This window comes from Calypte anna, chromosome 4 (genome assembly GCF_003957555.1).
Source record: "Calypte anna isolate BGI_N300 chromosome 4, bCalAnn1_v1.p, whole genome shotgun sequence".
NCBI classification, from domain to species: domain Eukaryota; kingdom Metazoa; phylum Chordata; class Aves; order Apodiformes; family Trochilidae; genus Calypte; species Calypte anna.
Genome location: NC_044247.1, coordinates 17142716 through 17162841, shown reverse-complemented (window position 1 = coordinate 17162841; position 20126 = coordinate 17142716). Strand labels below are relative to the sequence as shown.

General features: G+C 54.8%; 1 protein-coding gene across 1 annotated transcript in view; it reads left to right on the top strand.

Annotated features, from left to right (window-relative positions):
* Positions 1-973: 973 nt before the first annotated feature.
* The window catches only part of LOC115598223 (Krueppel-like factor 5), a 23384-nt gene continuing 4231 nt past the window's right edge, over positions 974-20126 (top strand). The window contains 8 exon segments of the mRNA XM_030449420.1: positions 974-1138; positions 11601-11648; positions 14735-15300; positions 15302-15343; positions 15345-15430; positions 15433-15513; positions 15516-15608; positions 17861-17920. Coding sequence (XP_030305280.1) covers positions 974-1138; positions 11601-11648; positions 14735-15300; positions 15302-15343; positions 15345-15430; positions 15433-15513; positions 15516-15608; positions 17861-17920 — 1141 coding nt within the window.

The window sequence follows — 20126 nt, the reverse complement described above, 5'->3', positions numbered from 1 at the left end:
CCCCTTGTTGTTTCTTTAAAACTCCTTCCCCCCAAAAAATAAGAAAAAAAGGAGAAACCTAGACACAGTAGTTGGGTTTCTCTGTAGGAGGCAAGCTGGGAAGCTCTGTGCCCTCTTATCTGCACCTTCAAAACTTCTCCTGTGTTGCTGTTGGCTTTTTTTTTTCCTTTTCCCCCTTCACTTAATCCATTTATTTTTTTTTATCTTCCCCTTTCCCCCACATTTCCCCTTTCTCCCTGGGACTGAGAAGAAAGCAAGGCAAGCAGGAATCCCCTTGTCTCCAAAAATCACTTTCCATGCAAAGTTCAACCATTCACTGGGGCACAAAGCTCTCCTTTGACTTTTCTCATTAAAAAACCCAAAACAACCCCAACAACAAAAAAAAACCACCCCACCCAACCAAAAAAAAAAAACAAACCCACACCAAAAACCCAACTAACAAACCCTAAATACACCCTAAAATAACCCCCACGTTTCTTCCCAAACTCAATCTGGGAGGTATTTCCCCAGCTGCAAGTTGGTGGTGGGGTCCGGGGTTGGGGTGACCCGACCCCCTCTATGCTGGGGGATGCTCCGTGGTGGCCCGTGGCTAGTGGCGAGGCCCCGGGGGCTCCTGGCAGCCTTTTATCCCCCGGTGGCTCGGTGGGGCCGTCGGCGGGCGCCTGATTGGCTCCGCACGGCTTCCCCAACACTTCCAGGTTGATCTTCTCCTCCTCCTCCTCCTCCTCCCGCAGCCCAGGTAAAGCCTTCCCGCGACCCGGCACTTGGCCTCCCGGGATTAGCAACTCGCTCCTCTCAGCCTTCAGGTTGTTTGGCTTTTGGTTGGTTTTAGATTTTTTTTTTTTTTCTTTCCCCCCTCTCCTTCCATTATTTATTTCCCCCCACCCCCACACACCCCTTTTTTTTTTTTTCCTTTTTAAATACTATTCACAACCAGGAGTTGTTTTCCTCCTTCCCCGGGGGTGCGGGAGGAATGAGCAGCGGGCTGGTGCTGTGCCCCCCGCTCCCCGAGGAACCCTCGGCTTTTACCCCTCTGAAACCCGTCGCCATGTCGGGGGAGCCCGGAGAAGACACCCCGGTCTTCGAGGACATCAAACCCCCCGCCCGGCCCCTGGAGAACCCCCCCGACCTGGTGCAGGTAAGGCCGGGGCTTTCCCCGGGACGGGGCCAGCGCCTGCTCGGGGGCTGCTGGTGCCTTCAGCAAACCCCACCGGGGAAGGGTTTTTACTTAAAATCAGGGTTTTTTTGTTGTTTTGTGGTTTTGGGGTTTGGTTTTTTGGTTTTTTGTTGGTGTTTTTTTTTTTTTTTTGGCTAAAACACCTCTGCTGCTTTCTGCACTCGTGCTTCCCCCTCTGCCGGATTTTCTCTTGGGCGTGTTGTGTTTCATTGATTTATTTATTTATTAATCTTTTCTTTTTTTCTTTTATTTTCCTTTTTTTTTTTTTTTTTTCCTTCCCCTCCTGCCTTTCTTTGAAAGGAGGAGAACCTGGGACCCTCTCCCCCGGGGGTTCAGCAGCTGGAAGGGGGGTGGGGTGGGAATGTCTCTGCTCCACTAAGAAGTGGGGAAGGTGGGTGGAGGGGGCAGGTGGGAGGTTGTTTCCCATTTTATTTTGTGATATTTGCTCCTTTAGCTGCCACAGTAGACGTAGGAATTCTCCTTAAAATTCCCTGGTGGCTTCCCAACTCTACGTGTGCTGGAGATAAAGACCCAGATAAGGGGCTTTGGGGCGTTGCTGGTTGCTCACCCCTCTTGGACAGCCCCCTGTGTCCCTGGGCCATGTCAGGAGCAGGTTCAAGCCCTGCTGCCCCATCCCAGAGAAGGGGATGAGGCTCCTGGATGGTCTTCTGGGTGGTGAACCTCTTGTCCCACCACGAAGAACCTTCAGCCACACTTCCTGGTGGGAGAATGGATGACCCAGGCCTGCCCCAGCCCCCTGCCATGGCTTTGGCCCTTTTCCCCCCTCAGAGGAATGGGGTGAGCTGGGGTGTGGGGTGTCTGGCCCTGCCAGAGGGTAATGATTAACCCTGCACCCCGTGTCCCCAGCGCCATTTTGATCGGGGCGGAAGGGCGGCTCCGGCCCCTCAGTCCTGGGCTTCCCCTCAGGGACCTGCTTGTCCTGGCCATGGCTTCCCCTCATCCCAACCATGGCTTTCCCTCAGAAACCTCCTCGTCTGGCCATTGCTTCCACCTCATCCACAGCTTGTCCAGGCCACGGCTTCTCCACAGGGACCCTCCTCATCCCACCCATGGCTTCTCCTCAAGGACCCCCTCATCCTGGCCCACTGTTCCTCTGGAACAGAGAGGACTTGGAGCTGTGTTTCCACCCCCTGCTTCCCCTGTCCTGGTGGCACTGATGCCCTAAGGGCCACTTTTGGGGCTCTCTTCTGCAGAGGGAGATGGTGGGATGAAGGTTGTGTTCCCAGCAATGTGTTCCATTGCTGTATTCCCACCTGATGATCCACTGTGGGTCAAAGCTGGGGGGGTCAAAGGAGGCCACTGCCTTCCCCCGTGGTGGTCCAAGGGCTGCTGGAGCCCCTACATGTCTTGGGTGGGAGATCTGAAGTCAGAGTGGTGAAGGCTGTGGGTTATCTCTGGGGATTGTTCCTGGTGGGAAAAGGTGGCAGCTCCCCGTTGGGTTTGAGGTCCCAACCTTTCTCTTTCTTTCTCTCCCCCTTTGCTTTCTCTCCCCCTTTGTAACCTCGGCTGCTGGGTGGGATTAACCCCACACCTCAGCTGTGGCCATGGGGGGGTGGGACAGCCCCGTGCCACCTCTTGTTCTCCTCCTGAGGGACGTGGGGATGCAGAGCCCACCCGTGGCTGGAAACACCTTCATCCCAGGTGGTGGGGATGAAGGGCTTTCTCACCCTGCTTTGGTCCCTGGGGGAATGCCACCCGACTGCTGGTTCCCCCCCCCCCCCAAGGTGCCCACCCTGTGTCCATTTGGATCCCTGGGATGGAGGCTGGGAAGCTGCAGGGCTGGAGCTGAGCACCACCTCACCCCTGCTCCCTGCATCACCCCAACAACCACTTTGGGAACCTCTTTGCAAAAAAATCAGAGGTGAAACATGATGGGTGGCAAACCCCTGACAGCCCAGGGCTGGACCCCCCATCTCCTGGGGAGGAATTTCCCGTCTGGTTTTGTTTTTTTTTTAATCCCCTTTTCTTTCACGGGACGGGAGAAGAGGTTCTGGAGGAGCCGCCGTAGCTGGAGGGTGGGGAAGCTCTGAGGGCTTCACGTCTGGGAAAGCTTTTGCTCGGGGAGAGTGTTTATCAGAGCGGTTTGACAGGAGTTATGGAAAGGGCTGTGACCTCTCGGAGCTCCGGCACCCACTGTTGCCCACGGGGCATTCCCAGCTCTCCGCGGTTTTATCTCCGGCAAAGCAAGGAGCGAGCTCCGGGCTGAAATCCTGAGCTCCGGAGTCCCCGTCCCGTCCCCTCCCCAGAGCAAACGGGAGCGGGAGGTGGGACCTGGGGGCTGCTGGAAATTTTATTCCATTGGAGACGGGTGGAAAGAGATTCCTGGAGGTCATGTGGAGTTTGTCCCTTTCCTCTGCCTTCCCAGCCGCCCTGCCCCAAATTAAAAAAAAACAACAAACAAATAAGACATGAAAAGAGGAGGGGAAAGGGCTTGTGTGAGAGAAGAACTTTTCCTGTCTGGTTTGGGTCAGATTGGCCAGAAACAGAATTTTCTTCTTTAAACCTTAAGGGGCCTGTGCTAGAAGGAAGATGGAAATTGTTGTTGTTATTGTTGTTATTGTTGTTATTGTTGTTATTGTTGTTATTGTTGTTATTGTTGTTATTGTTGTTGGGTTTGTTAATAATAATAGTAATAATAATAGTAATAAAAACCCCAAAGCAAGGCACGTCCAGGCAAACATTTCAGAAGAGGAGAAGACACCTCCTCGTTGTTACCTGGGGTTGGGGAACCCTCCTGGGGTCATTGCTGCTTGTCAGATGTGTGACTGTCCCTCTGGGCTCGACCTCTTGTAGAAAGAGGAGTTGTGTTGAGGCTGGTGACCACCTAGAGGGGACAAAAGCTTTTCCTTTCCCTGGAGTGGACACAGGTGCTGTAGAGTTCCCCTGACTTTATTCTGGCTGTGGTTTTGCTTCTGGTATCTCAGAAGAAGCTGGGCCAAGCATTTTGAGGTGTGAGCTTTCTGTTTCAATCCTGCTCTGTCCCTGTGGGGCTCTGGAGACTGTGTCCTACATCTCAGCTGTCTGAGCCCCTTTTTGGCCACGTTGTTGGCATGGCCATTGGTGCACTGGGGTGGTGACTGGATGCTGGTTCTCTCTGGGACCAGGGATGGACTTTCCTGCTCCCCAGAGCACAGCTCAGTTGGAACCAGGGTGCTGGGTCTCAGTCTTAGGGATGAGGTTGTGTCGGGGCCAGGAAGGTGTCCTGCTCCAGGACAGCAGAGATGTAGAACTCCACAGCCAAGGTCAAAGGAGGGGTTCAACCCCTTGGGCTGTCAGGAGTTGCATGAGGTGAATGGATGCAGCTTTTCCGCAGGGAAAGAGGAGGTGGTGGTGGCTTTGGAGTTTTGCTCTGTGTCTGTTGGGGCTGGGGGTAGCTGAGCCCGGGCATCTTTCTGCAGTTTAGTGTTGACTGAAACTGCTGTGTCCTCCTCTGCTCTCCTCATCCCCAGCATGGTCAGGGGAAGAAGGTGATGCTGCTCAGGGGGGGGACACCCTAGAGAGGAAGGAGCTCAGTGGGGCAGCTCCCATTCCCATGGCTGTGCCCGTGTTTGAGGACAGGTCTTTGAGGTCCTAGTGTTGCAGCAGGAAGGGTCTTCCCCTACCAACCTCTGCTGGGTGGTGAACCCTGTGAGGATCCAGCTGGTTTGGTGAAGCACAAGCCAAGATGGTGGTGGGCTGGTGGCTCAGCCCTTCCAGAGGGATCTCAGGAGGGATCCTTTCTGGGTTGCTCTCTTTTGGCATCAGCTGGAACCTGATGCTTTCAGGACCATCTCGCAGATTTGCAAGTCTGATGGGCTTGCTGCCTGGCAGGTGTCTGCAGGGCCAGGGGGAAATGAAGCTGGAGGCCTCAGGAAAGGTGATTTTGTCCCTCAGCTCTTGCAGGAAGACCCTCAGGGACAGTCCTGAGCCGGGGTGGTGGTGCTGAGAGGCTCCTCGCAGAGCAGATCCTGCTGTGGGAGCGGGTCCAAAGTCATCGGGGGAGCTCGGTTCTGCTCAGCAGGCTTCAGACCAAACCGGTGCTACCGGTCAGCCCAAGACTGGGAAATTTTAGGGGGGATCTCAGCCACCTCCTTTGTTGTTTTAGTTCTCTTAATCCCCCAAACTGCAGTCTTCCCCGTGGCACGCAAGCGCCTCTGGAAGGTGCTGAGCTGCAGGATGGGACAGCTTGGCCCAACTTTGAGCTCTCTGGAGCACAATGGCTTTGTCCAGGTGGTACAAAGGCTGATTGTTCAGCCCCAGCTTGGGGGGGGATGTTTGGCTGGGCAAGGTGGGGAGCGAGAGAAAGGGACAGTGCAGAAAAAGAACAAAATTCCAGGTGTGTTTTGGCTTTTCCTCCCGCTCAGCCCGGGCTGGAACCTGTTTGCCAGCAAGGGAGCAGTTGCAAATTAGCCAGAAAAGTTGGGTTGGGTTTTTGTTTTTTTTTTGTTTTTTCCTCTCCCTGAGCACTATAAAAGGCAAGTAGGAAAAAAAAGCAGGGAGGAAACGAGCAGGGGACTCCAAGTCCATAATAAACACAACGGATTTCCCTGGATTTCTCTTCCTCCGTGGGAAGCAAACTCCCATCGTTGTTTGAAGGAACTCGGGGAGCTCCAAGGTAGAGCATTTCTGACCTGTGCATCATCAACTGTGAATTTTCCCCTCTCAAACCTGTTTGGTCAGCTACCCTACGCTATTTTGTTCTCCTTCCCTGGTCCAGTGAGTTCTTTTATCTAACCCATCCACTGCAAATAATCACACTTACAGCCGTCTTGTTAGCTGAGCCCCTTGATTAGAATATTTGCTTTTCTTGTGCTCCATTGGTGAATTACATGAGTCACAGGGTCCAGTTGGTGTTTGGGGATTGGATAACTCATGTTTACAATTCAGATGTTCTCAGAACTTGAGCTAGCATGAAAAACTCTCCAAAAAGCCCCATGGGCTGTTTACCACATCAAAGAAGTTCAGCCCCTTCCAAGCTCAGGTTGAAACTCAAACAAAGAATTGTTCATTAAGTTCAGAAATGCTTGGAGAATCCTTTGAAAATTATGACTTTTGAATTTCTTTTTAATGTGATGAGGACCTTCAAGTTTCCACTGAGGGCAGGATTTGCAAGTATTAAAATGAATTTAATAACCTTGGTCTTTGTAGTGTTTCCAGTAGGAGAGGATGGCAAGAAATCAGTCCCAGGGTAGCAAGTCTGAAAACACAGGAGAAAAAAAAATATCATCCCCCCATTATCATGTCTGTCACATCTCAGGCAGTTTGTTTCATGAATCTAAACCCTTCCTGGAGAGGGCAGAGATACGTGGGCACCTACTCACCAGCCAAGCCAGCCCAGCACTTCAGTGTTCCCATTGCTGTTTTCTGGTTTGTTGCTCCCTGAGGACAGTCTGGGGAGCTGACCCCAGGGGCTGGCTGAATATATGCGGATGGAAATCCTTCTTGCAAGGAATTAAGAAAGTTTGATGGACTCTAAAACACAGAAATGACCCAGGTTTGTTAAACTGAATGGAAAAATCAGGGCACCTCCCCTTCCCAAGCGATCGCTCAAGATGCTGTTGGTGTAGAACCTGAGGTTTCGTTCTGAGCAGGTTCCAGTATTGGGTGGTTTTGTGGTTCTGTCTCGTGCTTTGGGGAGAACTCAAACTCGTTGGCTTGGCTGGAGCTTTGTCACCACCTCTGGGGGACAATGAGTGTCACAGCCCTGACGTTTCCCAGGGCTGGCAAAGCCCAGGCTCCAAAATCCTTTGGCTGGGGTTTCTCCAGGGCTTGGTGCCTTCTCTACTGGAGCTATTGCCTGTTCTTGGTCTGGGCTGTATTTTCCCTTAATTAATAGCAATTAGAAATTAATTTCTAGGCAGGGAAAATGCAGTAAGAGAGGGTTTGTGGTGAGGGAATGGATCTCGAGGAAACTTTGAGGCTTCCCACTCCCTGCGAGCAGAAGGACCACAAATAAACGGTCCATAATTCCACAAATAGATGGTCCAGAACACCACAAATAAATGAAAGCAGAGGCCAGCATGTGTGGCAGAAGGGGCTGCAGCAGGTGGACCTGCTCCAACATCCCCCTCATTCCCCGGTTCTGGAGGTATCTCCTTGGCTGGGTGCTGTGCAAGCTGAGGAGAACAAAGTTGGCCCAAGGACCTCCTGGTTCAAACAGAAAGCTTTTCACCTGCCTTAGGGTTTGTTTTGGTTTGCTGACTGGTTTGGCAAGGAAGTTGGGGGCTGTCAGGATGGTGGGGTTTGCTCTCTGTGAAACCTGACCTTGGTTTTCCCAGAGGTGCACGGGGGAACTGGGGCTGCCTCGTGCAGGGGAAAAACAGGATTTTTTTTTTTTTTTTTTTTTGGGGGGGTTGTTTTATCACTTGCTGAGTGCCAGGAGGACCTCACAAGCCCCAGCAAGCAGGGGATGACTCACTCTGCCTTTGTCAGCCTCTGCCCTGGGAATGTGCTGCTTTTCTGCTGATCAGAGGAGGTGATGAGTGTGAGGTTTGAGATGGTTGAGGCAGAATGAATCCCACTCATAGCCCTGCTGAGGAAGCTCTCCCTGAGCTCCACCAGCCCTCTCCTATGTCACACTCTGGTCAGGACACCATCCAGAGGGGAGCTGGAAGGCTCAAGGAGAAGCCCAGTGTCCAATGGAATGGCTGGAAAGAGGTGGATGAATTTGTCCAGGTTCCATCCCCTCTGATTCAGGGTGTGAAGTGGAGCTGCAGCACTGGGTGCCTGCTCAGCTTGATGGGGAAACCTCCAGTTGGCTTTGGTGGGCTTCACCCCAGGCTTTGCTGAGCCCAGAGCAGCTCAGGATTAAAAAAATCTGTGGACAAAGGCACAACCCCCTTCCATCCTTGTGTCACTTTTGGCGTGAGCTTTCTCCAAGCTCAATGCCTCCAAGTTCTACCCTGCTAGGTTGCTTCCCATCCCTTTGTGGCTTTATTTTTGGAAGGGTTTCTGCTTGCTCTCTCAAAGCCTGCTGGAGCCTGGCTGCTCCAAACTGCTCCTCTCCCAGGCACTTGACCTTGGAGTTGGATGAGAGTGTTTTTTTTCCTGGTTCCTTTGGCCTTTGGGATTGCTGACTCCAGTGGCCTGATTCCTGTGATAAATGGCCGAGGTAGATTGGAGTGAGCCTTGGAGTGAGGCTTTATCAGCTGCTGGAGGAAACAAATAGCAAACAGAGCCAGCAAGTCTGCTGGAAACCTTGCTGCCTCCTGGCTCAGGCAGAGGTCAGCCAAGCTCCCAGCTCTGCCCACATCTCCCGTGACAGGGATGTTTGGCCTCAAGGAAACTCCTGCACCAGAGTAATCCCCTCCCAAAGCAGCTGCTGGCTCATCCAGGAGCTCCTGGCACAAGCCTGGAGAAAGGGTTTCTCTCTGGGGCCATCTTCTGCTCCAGGAGCTGCTCTGGCAAGTGGAAAGGTGTGAGAGCTTCAAGATGGGAAGGTGGTTTGGGATTGAGCACCTCCTGAAGTCTTCTCCATGGACTCCAGAGAGTTTGCAGAGAGGCTCCTGCTTAGGTGCTCCCTTTCCATGGAGCCAGAGGTGATGGAGATGCTTCCTGCCCCACACCATGGAGCTGAATGCTTGGAGGGCAGCAGTACCTTCATGGAACTTTGCTTTTAACCTCTTTGAGATAGCGAAGGAGCTGACCTGGGGATTTCTGCAGCCCAGCAGCCACCAGTTTGGCTCTGCTGCCAGCACTGGGGCTTTGTTGTTCCCAGCAGCTGAAGGTTTGGCCCCGTGTGTAGCTGGAAGGAGGAGTCCTGGAAGGGGGTTTCTGTGCTAATCCCCCTTTGCAGAGAGTTCCAGGAGACTTGAGGAACAAACAGAAAATAACGTCGATCGAGGTCAATATCAAAACCAAATGATCAGAGAAACAAATATTTACCCAGGTCAATATTTAACTAGGGAGACAATAAACGCTGATATTGAACCAAATCTGGATATAAATATGGTCTATTTATAACGTGCTGCTTTGAAGGGGCACTGCAGGTACTTGCCATGGTCTTTGATTGATGATTATCCTCCCCATTGTTTGCTGATTCCCTCGGAGGTTGGAGTTTCATGCAGGTGCACGTAGGACAAAAAAACAAAAAAGAAGGTGCCCTGCGTCATCCCCAGCCCTTCTCCCACGCCTGCCCTGCTCAGGGGGGTTCCTCACCCCCAGGAGGGGCTCCCCTTGCCCCAGGAGTGGGTGTTCAGCTCATCCCCTGGGTGTTCAGCTGTGCCCCCATCCCTTGAGCCCCTGCCTGGCAGGGCTGTGCTGCTGCTTGTCCTTTCCTTGCAGCTCTCTTCTCAAAACGTGGCTGTGGGGAGCCTGAGGAGGTGGCCTTGATGCCCCCTCGAACTTTAGAGCAGGCTTAGGGGGTGTGGGGTGGACAAGCCAGGGCTGGAAGGTGCCGAGTACTGAAGAAATCCCTCCTCCTGGAGCCCTTTCCCCCTCCAAGCCTTTCCCTCTGCCAGGTCCAGGAGTTGTTGCTTGTTTAGCAAACACTGATTGTGCTCTCCCTGTCCCCAGCTGCTGCTGGTGACAATGTCTGACGGTGGTGACACCATCTGATGTTTCTGTGATGGTTTTGTTGTTTGTCAACTCGGGATTAGAAAAGATTTAATCACGGGCAGGACACCTCCCCCCTCCTGCCCTGGACAGCCCAGGGTGCTGGGTCCTCTCCTGGCCCTGCTGGCAGGGTGACATGGTTGTCCCCAGCACCCTTTTTGTCCTCCCAAGGAATGTTTGTCTTGGGCCCCGAGTGTATTGATCAAGGTCCTGATAAGCCCTCACCATCCTTTGGCAATGTCTGGAGGGAAGGGGGGTGGGGAGAGGTCTCCAGGAGGCTCCTGCAGGGTTTTATGGAAACTGGCAGATGGTGGAAAGGGGGGGACACTGGTGCTGGGGCCTATTAGCCACAGGAGAATCCACTCTGGGGGATGCAGGGCTTCCTGGTTGTCTGTCCCCATCCAGCAGCTGGCTGGGGGGGTGGCTTTGTCCTGGTCCCAGGGTGCTGGGTGCTCCCCAACAGCTGCTCTGGCAGAGCCTGGGGGTATCTTGCCCATCAGGTCCCAGGTTCACCCAGTGTCACTTCTGGTCCAGTGACACAAAGGGGTGTCCCATGGCCTTGTCTGGAGAGGACAAAGTGCTCCTTCACACCTCCTTCCTTTCCTGCTTGGAAAACCATCCTCCGTGCTCAGAAATAGCTCCTGGGGCTCGGAGCTCCTGGCCTGTGGCTCTACAGTGGCTGCTGGAGCCCTTGTGGGGGGACTTGTGGCATGGTCACCCCCAGCCCTTGGACCTCACCCTTGTCACAGTGATGCTGGCGCTGCTGGGGGCTGCAGGACCACCTGAGCCCTCTGAAGACCAAGGGGCTTTCCAGCTTGAAGGCTCTGGAGGCTTTTTCCTCCAAGTCCCAGCAGGCACCTCCTGCTGAATGAGCTCCCTGACTACGGGAGGAGCTCAGCCCTTCTCCAAAAGGCACAGAAATGGTTAATTCCCTGCCTGGGGCTGGCAGGCAGGAAGGAAGGGATGGGCTTCCAGGTGATGACCTTCCAGGTCACTGCACCACGGTGCCTTGTCCTCAGCTGCCCTCTCCAGAGCCACCCCAGGCAGGGCTGAGCTGGCCACATGGCTACCAGGACCTGCTTGGGGCTGGCCAAGGAGTCTGCAGAGATCTGGTGTCTCTGGGGTTTCCTCCTGAAGGGGTCTTCAATGCCTGCCTTTGCCTTTGTGCTGCTTCCCACTGGACTCTTGGATGCAGGCAGCTGGCAGAGCAGGGAGTTCTGGGGGTCTCCTGGTGTGGTTGGGCCCCAAAATGAGGGATCCAGCAGCTGGACCAGCACCTGCAGTTGATGGGGGTGATGGGACACCCCTTCCAACCCCGAGCCCACACAGCAGTGTTTATCTCCTCATGCTTCTGGGCATGGAGACCAGACAGGGACCAGCAGCTCTCCAGGGATGGGAGCTCTCAGGGTGGCACCCATCCCCTCCAGGCCAGGTAGAGGTGGGCTCTCCCCAGGTCCTCTGTTTGTAGGAGCCTGGCAGTGATGTGATGCTGAGAGCTTCAACCTTGGAGGTGCTGGGTGTGCCTGGTGTCTCCTGGCCATCAAAGCATCTTGTGGTGGGTGCCTGTGCCAGGGAGGGGGTGCTGGGGTTTGGTCATGGCCCTGGGGCAGGTGGCTGGGGGCTTCCTGGCACCGGGGGCACCCACCTGACCCTGCCCACCCCTCCTGTCACTGTCACCCATCACCATCTCCATGTCTGGGGGGCTGTGGGGGGGAAGATGCTGGTGATGGTGGTGGGGACCTGCCTGCTGACGAGGTGGTCCCTGGAGGCTGGGAGGGAGTGGTGGGGGTGGGGACCCTTCATGGTTGGGGGGAGGTGGGTGGGCACCGTGGGAGAGCACCCCACTAACCCAGCCCTCTCTGCCCCACAGCTGCACCCAATGAGGATGGAACAGAGGATGCCACCGCTCATTCTTGAGGTGAAGCCCTTTCCTCCTTCTTCTGCCCCTCTTGGTACCCTGAAAGCCCCTGAGAGATGGAGCTGGGGCTTCCTCACATGAGTGGGGGTCACCCCGAGGCACTGGTGAGGCCGTGGTGGCAGCTCTGCTCCCTCCTTCCAGGCTTCTCCATCTGTGAGCCACCCCCTGGGGCCATCTCCTTCCTGGCCTCTGTGTTCCCCACCAAGCATGAAGGGAGCCAGGAGTGACACCCAAGTAGGGATCCCACCCAGATCCATCAGCACTGAGTCAGCCATCCCCATTGTGCTGACTCTGGGCTGGGAAGCTGGTTTGGGGCAGAGGATGGGCTGGGAGGAGGTGCTGAAGGACATGGGTGGCTCTTGGGTGTCAGCACCAGCAGTGTGGGAGCAGACAGGGGCTCCACGGTGGTTTTGGGGCCACAAGCAAGAAAAGTTGCCCCTTTTTTTCCCACTCTCAGGGTGGTGTGGGACCCGGGCCACCACTCTCAGCAGCGTGGTAGGACAGTCTGGATTCCTGGGGCTGGGATCCTCTCCTGCCCCCCAACAACTCCTTTCCTCAGCCCCCCTGGAGTGCTGAGGATCAGCAGGGGCTGCATGGGACGAGGAGAAGACTTTTTACCCTGCAGGTTGGGGATGGTTGTGAGAGGAAAGGAGGCCAGGAGACAGGGAGGAGAAAGCAGGCTTTGGATCTGCACTTAGGGCCCTCCAACACCTTCCTACATTTCATATCCCTGCCCTACAAAGAGCCACTGGGGGTGTGGAGGGGGAGACCTTCCCTTGGGAACTGAAGGTGAGAAAGTGAAATGCCAGAGATAAGGGAAGTGGTGAAGTCAAAAGGCACCCAAAGCCCTCCCCTTGCCCAGCTCCTGGTGGTTTCACTGCTCAGGTATGTTTGGCATTCCCAGCCTCTGGTACTGCCTTGAGCCAGCTGCTCCCAAGGGTGACACCAACATCCCAAAGGCAGAAGCACCCAAGGCTCAGCTCCAAAGCCTTGGCACGGTTCTACCTTGGGCAGCAAGCCCGGGTTGGACACTTGAGGGGGGAGCAGAGGAGGGAATCAGAGGTTCTGATTCTACCAGGATGGAGCTGAGGAGCTCTGATGCTCTTCCCTGATGCTTGAGCTTCAGGAGGTGCAGGAGTTTCCTCACGTGGAGCATGGTCCTTCCAAGTCCTTCCAAATCCAGCCTCTCTCATCCTCTCCTGGTGTAGCAGGAGGTGTGTTTGTGGCAGGGACTCTGGGTGGGTGCCAGCTCACCCTGCGTGGCTGCTATGGCTCAGGGAGGTGCAAAAAAAAAGCTCTGAATGAGCTGGAAGTGCAGGTGAAACATTTCCCTGGGAAAGGGCGAGGAAATCTCTTGGGTCCCATCCAGCTTTGTTCAGAGGTTGTGGCGGGGATGGCTTGGCCCCTGGCACTCCTGTGACATCGTTCAGAGCTGTAAAACAACCCTCGGCTGAAGCCTGGCAGGGGGTGGGGTGAGTCCAGTTTGCTCTGCCAGGGAAACCAGTGGTTCTGCCAGGGGAACCCTGTGGTTCTGCCAGAGGAACCTGGTGGTTCTGCCAGGGAAACCCAGTGGTTCTGCCAGGGAAACCCAGTGGTTCTGCCAGGGAAACCCAGTGGTTCTGCCAGGGGAACCTGGTGGTTCTGCCAGTGGAACCTGGGGTTCTGCCAGGGAAAGCCAGTGGTTCTGCCAGAGGAACCCAGTGGTTCTGCCAGGGAAACCCAGTGGTTCTGCCAGGGAAACCTGGTGGTTCTGCCAGGAAACCTGGTGGTTCTGCCAGGGAAACCCTGTGGTTCTGCCAGGGAAAGCCAGTGGTTCTGCCAGAGGAACCCTGTGGTTCTGCCAGGGGAACCTGGTGGTTCTGCCAGGGGAAGCCTGTGGTTCTGCCAGAGGAACCCGGTGGTTCTGCCAGAGGAACCCGGTGGTTCTGCCAGGGAAACCCAGTGGTTCTGCCATGGGAACCTGGTGGTTCTGCCAGAGGAACCCTGTGGTTCTGCCAGGGGAACCCTGTGGTTCTGCCAGGGAAACACAGTGGTTCTGCCAGAGGAACCTGGTGGTTCTGCCAGAGGAACCCGGTGGTTCTGCAGAGGAACCCGGTGGTTCTGCCAGCTCCTCTGCATATGAATGATTCACCAGGGCCTGCCCTGAGCTGACACCACCCCATTAGAAGCTGGAGGTTCCGAGCAGAGCGTTGCCCCGGGGCTCCCAACCCGCAGAGAGCAGAACCTGAGTCATCAGGTGCCAGGGCTGATTTCCTAGCGGGTTCTCCATCGGGTTGCTGAGTCATTGGGCCTGGATCCAATGGGATGTGGCATCAGATGTGAACCAGCAGCCTTTCCAGCTCCATCCCATCTCTAGCCCTGCATCCTCCTGTTTGTGGCTGCCCCATCCCTGGCAGTGTCTCAGCCCAGGTTGGATGGGGCTGGAGCAGCCTGGGCTGGGGGAGGGGTCCCTGCCCATGGCAGGGGGGTGGAATGAGCTGATCTTGGAGGTCCCTCCCAACCCTACTCAACCAAGCCAGTCTGGGGTTCTGTAATCCATCCCTGCTCCTCCAGCCCTGGCTGCACCTCCAGCAGCTCTCAGGGGATGGATGCTGGGCAGAATTCTGGGGTTCATTTGAGAAGAAGGTTTGCAGCTGATTTCCCAAGGGGTGGGAGGGCTGTGAGGAGCACAAAGAGCCCAGCGAGGTGGCCCCGAGCTCCTGGAGAAGGAGAAGGTGCAAAGGGGATTTTTCTGAGGGCCCTTCCTCATCAAAATAGTTTGGGGTTGGGGTTTTTGTTTTTGTTTTTTTTTTCTTTTTTTTTGAAGGGGAAACCTGGGCTGGTGGGAGGTGTCCCTGCCCATGGCAGGGGGAGTTGGAATGAATGGATCTCTAAGGTCCCTTCCAACCCAACCCATTCTATAGTTCTGTGATTCCGTGGGTCTATGACTCAATCCTGGGGAGGCTGTGGCTGGGTCAGAGCCCGAAGCTCAATCACCACATCCTGTGCCCCATGGGGTGCTCCTATTGAGCCTTGGACTCTTCACAAAGTCTCTTCTCTGCGTTGTTTTTTTTTGTTTGTTTGTTTTATTTTGTTTCTTGCCACAGGCCCGGTCCGAAATGGATAAATACCTTTCAAACGAGGTGCCCCCCATCCCCATGCTGGCAGACAAGAAGTACCGCCGGGAGAGTGCCTCTGTGGTGGATGAGTTCTTCTCCACGGAGAAGCCCACGTCCACCCCGTACAGCGTCAACATCAACGTCATCCTGCCCGACACCACCCACCTGCGCACGGGACTCTTCCGACCACCCAAACCCCTGCCACCCTTCCCTCACATCAAAACAGAGCCCGGCACCAGCTTCTCCCAGCCCTGCTCCTCCGCCTCCACCCAGACCCTGCCCGACTTCACCAGTGTCTTCAGCATGCCCCAGTCCGTGGCGGTCAACAACATCTTCATCAAGCAGGAGATGCCTCCCGAGGTCCCCCAGCAGTCCCAGCTCTACCAGTTGCCCCTTGGCAACGGAAGCTCTGACATCACCACGCTCACCCCCTCCTCGGGCAGCACCACGGCCATCAGCAGCCTTGCTGGTGTCACCATGTCCACGGGCGGCACCGTGTCCGGCGTGGGCCACCGAGCAGTCCCCCCGGGGGGTCCGGTCAAGCAGTTCCCCCACGTCCCAGGGACAGGGAAGCTTCAGCATCTCCGGGCAGTTCTACTCTGCCCGGGGGTCACCCTGCCCCCTCGCCCCCAAACTCACAGCCTGGCAGCCCCGAGAACCAACCCGAGCTCATCAACACCATCTCTCCCCGCCGTCCTACGAAGCCACTTTTGGACTGAAGTTGGTTCAGTCAGCCAGCCCCCCGGTCCCCAATGGCCTGGGGACCCTCTCCAAGGTCACGTTGTCATGCAGCCCCCCAAGTACAACAGGCGCAACAACCCCGAGCTGGAGAAGAGGAGAATCCATCACTGTGACTACCCAGGTATGCTCCTGGCTGAGGGGTGGGTTTGTCTGGGGGGGTCAGGTCTCTTCTTGACCCCCCGAGGCTGCCTTGGGCCTTGGCAGGAGCTGCACCTGAAATCCCTCTGTCTGCCTCTGCATGATGATGGGAGCTGTGGGGCAGGGAGTGGGACCCCAGAGAAGTGGGGTTCATACCAACCCACCACCACAGGAGCAGCTGAGGTCAGTTCCCCCTTTTCCTTTCCTTTCCTTTTCCTTTTCCTTTTCCTTTCCTTTTCCTTTTCCTTTCCTTTTCCTTTCCTTTTCCTTTTCCTTTTCCTTTTCCTTTTCCTTTTCCTTTTCCTTTCCTTTCCTTTCCTTTTCCTTTCTCTTCCTTCCTTTCTCCTTTCCTTCCCTTTCCCCTTTCCCCTTTCCCCTTTCCCTTTCCCTTTCCCTTTCCCTTTCCCCTTTCCCTTTCCCCTTTCCCTTTCCCTTTCCTCCCCATAAAGGAGTGAGAAACCATCCTGAATGATGGTGGCTGCAGAAGCTCAGCCCAGGGGCCTGTTTAGCCCAGATCCTGTCCCCAGAAAGTGACCTGAGGAAGTATCTAAGAATAGGAATCATAGAATTGACGGGGTTGGAAGGGACCTCAGAGAGGACAGGTCCATCTCCCCACCTCTGGCAACCTGCAGGGCAGGGACTTTCTGAGCCAGAAGCTGCACCCACCTTTCCTGGGTAACAGCTTCAGCTGAGCTTTTTTTTTTCTCCCTTCTGCTGATGGTGACAGATGAAGGGTGGAAGTGACAGACCCCATGGCTCTTGTCAGACCTGGTCAGGGCAAGAGCTTCATGCTTGCCAGTTTGCAGCAGGATTTTGCCCTGCCTGGGAAGGCAGGAACCCACCTGAGGTGCAAAAAAACAAACCCAAAACCCCACCACTAATTATAACCAGTGTGTGTCTGGGTGGTGTGGACATGCAGAGACAGAAGGGCTGCTGCTAATCCCTCCTGCTGAGGTTCATCTGGAGGTGAAAGCCATCAGGGCTGGTGGCAGGGACAGCAGCTCTGGAGGAGGAAGTGATGGAGACACGGGGAATTCACCCCGGTGACTGGATGGACAGGGGAGACCTGTTTGAAAAGCCCCAGTCCACATCTCCAGGTGGTGGCCCCAGCCCCTTCTTCCTCAGCAGAAGTGCTGCTGGAGCAAGGAAGCTCCAGGCTCAGCTCTGGCTTCTCCTGGGCTGCTCCCTCTGGGATTGGGAACTGCTCTGGGTGCTGAGCTGGCTTTGTCTCCATGCCCAGCAGTGAGGAAGCCCTTGTTCTCATCCATCCTCATCTCTCCAGTGTGAGGGACCTCTACAGAACATCAGAAATAAGACTGAATGGGGTCACCAACTCTTAGTCCTCCTACCCCGGAGAGGGGAAAGGCAGCTGCCTGCTCCTGCACCTCCCCAGCAGGATGGGGTGGGGAGCTGATCTCACCCAAGAGCTTCCTTCAGGGCTGTTTGCAAGGCAAAAAAAAAAACCAAAACATTACGTTGCTCATGCAGGTCATAAAAATTCACATCTTAATATGGTTGTGGACACAGAATGAGGCAAGGGCCATAAAAACATCCCGAGAAGCTTCCCTAAGCTTTATCTAACTGAAACCAGGCCCTGGCAATGGTTCAGGCTGAGGCTGTTGAAACCTTTGCTGCAGTCATGGTGAGGCTGGGAAGAGCCTTTCTTTGATCCAGCCTTTTGTTGCTGAGCTTCTGAAAAAACAAAAACCAAACCAACAAAGCCTTGCCACCAGCTTGATTCTGGATCCTGAAAGCCAGGTGCTGGCTCCATGGTGTCTCCAGCCTTTCCTGCTTGCTGGAACATTTTCCCCAAGTCTGCTGGGGGTGGGACTGTTGCAAAATCCCTCTTCTCTCCAGCTTTGTAAGATGGGATCCAGGCAGACAAAGAGCAGCACAAAGCCAGCAGCTAACAGGGGTGAACTTCAGGTTTTCATCCCACCTCCCAACACCTACTTGAGGATGGGGGGGTGGGATTTGAAAGGCTGTGCCTGACTCTTCCCACCCCGCAGTTCCTGGGATGATGCCCATGGGGGTCAGGATTCTGTAGGAAATGATGGAGAGCTGTCAACATCTGTCTGTCTGTCTGTCTGAGAGAAGGAATGGTCTTGGGTTACTGCAGAAACAAAATGGGTCTAGCCAGGCTGATTTGCATATAATTACTCAGAGTGCTCTTCAGACCTGCTCCTTTCTCACTGTGTTCTTTTTTTTTTTCCTGTTGGTTATTTTTTTTTGCAGGTTGCTCAAAAGTTTATACCAAGAGCTCCCACCTGAAGGCACATCAGAGGACTCACACAGGTAAGAGCAGCACAGAGCTGCTGGGGAGGGACTTAGGACAAGGGTCTGGAGTGATGGGACAAGGGGTGATGGTTGTAGGCTGCAAGGAGGGACATTTAAGTCTTGACATTAGGAAGAGATTCTTTGGTGTGAGGGTGCTGTGAGCCCCAGGTTGTCCAGAGGAGCTGTGGCTGCCCCATCCCTGGAATTGTTCAAGACCAGGTTGGATGGGGCTTGGAGCAGGCTGGGCTGTGGGAGGTGTCCCTGCCCATGGCAGAAGGATGCCCAGACTGGCATTTACGGTCTCTCCAACCCAAACCAATCTGGGATTGGGTGGTTCTGTGCTCCTGAGGAAACTCTGCCAGCCCACACTGCTTCCACTGCTCCTGTTCCTGGTGGTGATAACGAAGCTGAGTTGATGACCTGAGCCTCGGGTGGTTACTGGGGAAGGAGCAGGGTGAATTCCATCAACATTTTAAAAAGTCCAAAGTTGCCCTGGTTCAGAGCTGCTGCACATGGCTGGGTGCACTTGCCCTCTGGAGGCATAGTCTAGAATTTAGGAGACCTCTTGGAGGCTTCGATGGCTTGGGTGGAAGAGCTGCCCCCCAAACCTTGATCACTCAGAGCTCTTCCCAAATCCCAGCCAGGGCTGACCCTGCTCAGCCCACAGGAGACAAGGGCTTCCTCTGCTCTGTCACCAACCTCTGTGGTTCCCAACCCTTATCTCTTTCCTCTGCCAGCCACACAACCCTCTTGCACCCAGGCAGTGCTGGTGCATCACCAGCCCAGGGATGGATGGGCTCTGGGAAGAGGAGCAGAAGGGCTGTGAGGGAAAAGGGACCCTGGGCTGCCCTTGCTGGTGCCAGCAGGGTGGACTGCCAGCCAGCAGCTCCACCACAACCATCCTCCTGGGGCAGCCTCGCTCAGTGGCATTTGTGCATTCAAGCACAGGTCTCCTCATTAAGGCTTTTATTATACCTGAACCTTTATCAGATCCCTGGGTAGTCCAGGAACCATCAGTGCCCTCATAAATCTCTTTATAGAAGGGCTGATCTTTACTGAAAGCAATTAAACTGGCCCAGAGTTCACTTTTCTTTTATTAACAACGAACAAAACCCATCCTAGGTGGGAATGGGTTCTTGGACGGCTCTGCTCCGCTTTCCTCTTATCAGCCCTTCAAACCAGCCAGCAAGGAATTTTGCTTTGTGTGTGGCACAAGGGGTTTTTATTTGTCAGGGCCTGGCTAGGAGCAGGCTGGAGACCAACACGGAAGGGGTGGGAGGAAGGAGCAGGAAGGACATTGTCCCAGCTCCGAGGGCTGGGTGGGATGAGCGTTTGGCACTCAGGAATCTGAATTTCAGGGCTCTTGCTTTGAAATAAAAGACCTCTTTTCCTCCTGGAGCATGGGTGGCATCTCAGACAGCCCCGTCCCCACGGGCCATGAAATAAAAGATGGATCCAGGCAAACTTGGGCAGTTTTTGAACCCAAGTGCAGTCGTTTTCCCAGCTCGCCCTGGGAGCCCAAGGGTCTTGCCTCCATCAGTCGCTGTGAGAGGTGGAGGAGGTGACCTGAGCACCAAGAAAAGTGGTGGTGTTGGCATGGGCAAGAAGAAGCAAATCCAAAGCTGGGTCAGAGGCAGGGTGTCTGCATCCAGCTTGGGAAGCCTCGTGCTTTGCTTTTGAGGTCCCAGCCTCAAGATGCCAGCCTGTTCCAAGCCAACTGCCCTCATCTCCCGAAGGGTTAACGAAGCCTTTTCTCTCCATTCCTGGTGGCAGCCGGGTGGAGAAGTCCACCATCTCCAAGATCTTTTCTTGTGGTTTGCCTGTTGCCATGGGCCGGGCTGTATTCATCTCCTGGAGACACCATTCATTTCCTGGGTGCCATTGTGAGATTAATATCTAACCCGGTGGTTGCTCACCCCCTGCTCGGGGCTGGGAATGCCAGTTTGGGGCCTTTGTTTGAGCTTGCCCTGCCGTGCTGTCCTGGGAGATGGAGCCAGCTCGTGGGACAATGGAAAGCATTTTGTTTCCATCCTGGAGATCAGCCTCTTATTGTTTGAAACCAAAAGGCATTGGTAGGGCTGACCCAGCCAGGTGACCCGACTGGGACAATGTCTGTGGCTGTGCTGTGTGAACCCCAGGATCCCCAGCGGGTCCTAAACCAGGCTTGGAAACAGACATTAATTCTGGATTTATCTGGTATTGTTATTAATTTAAGTAAATATGT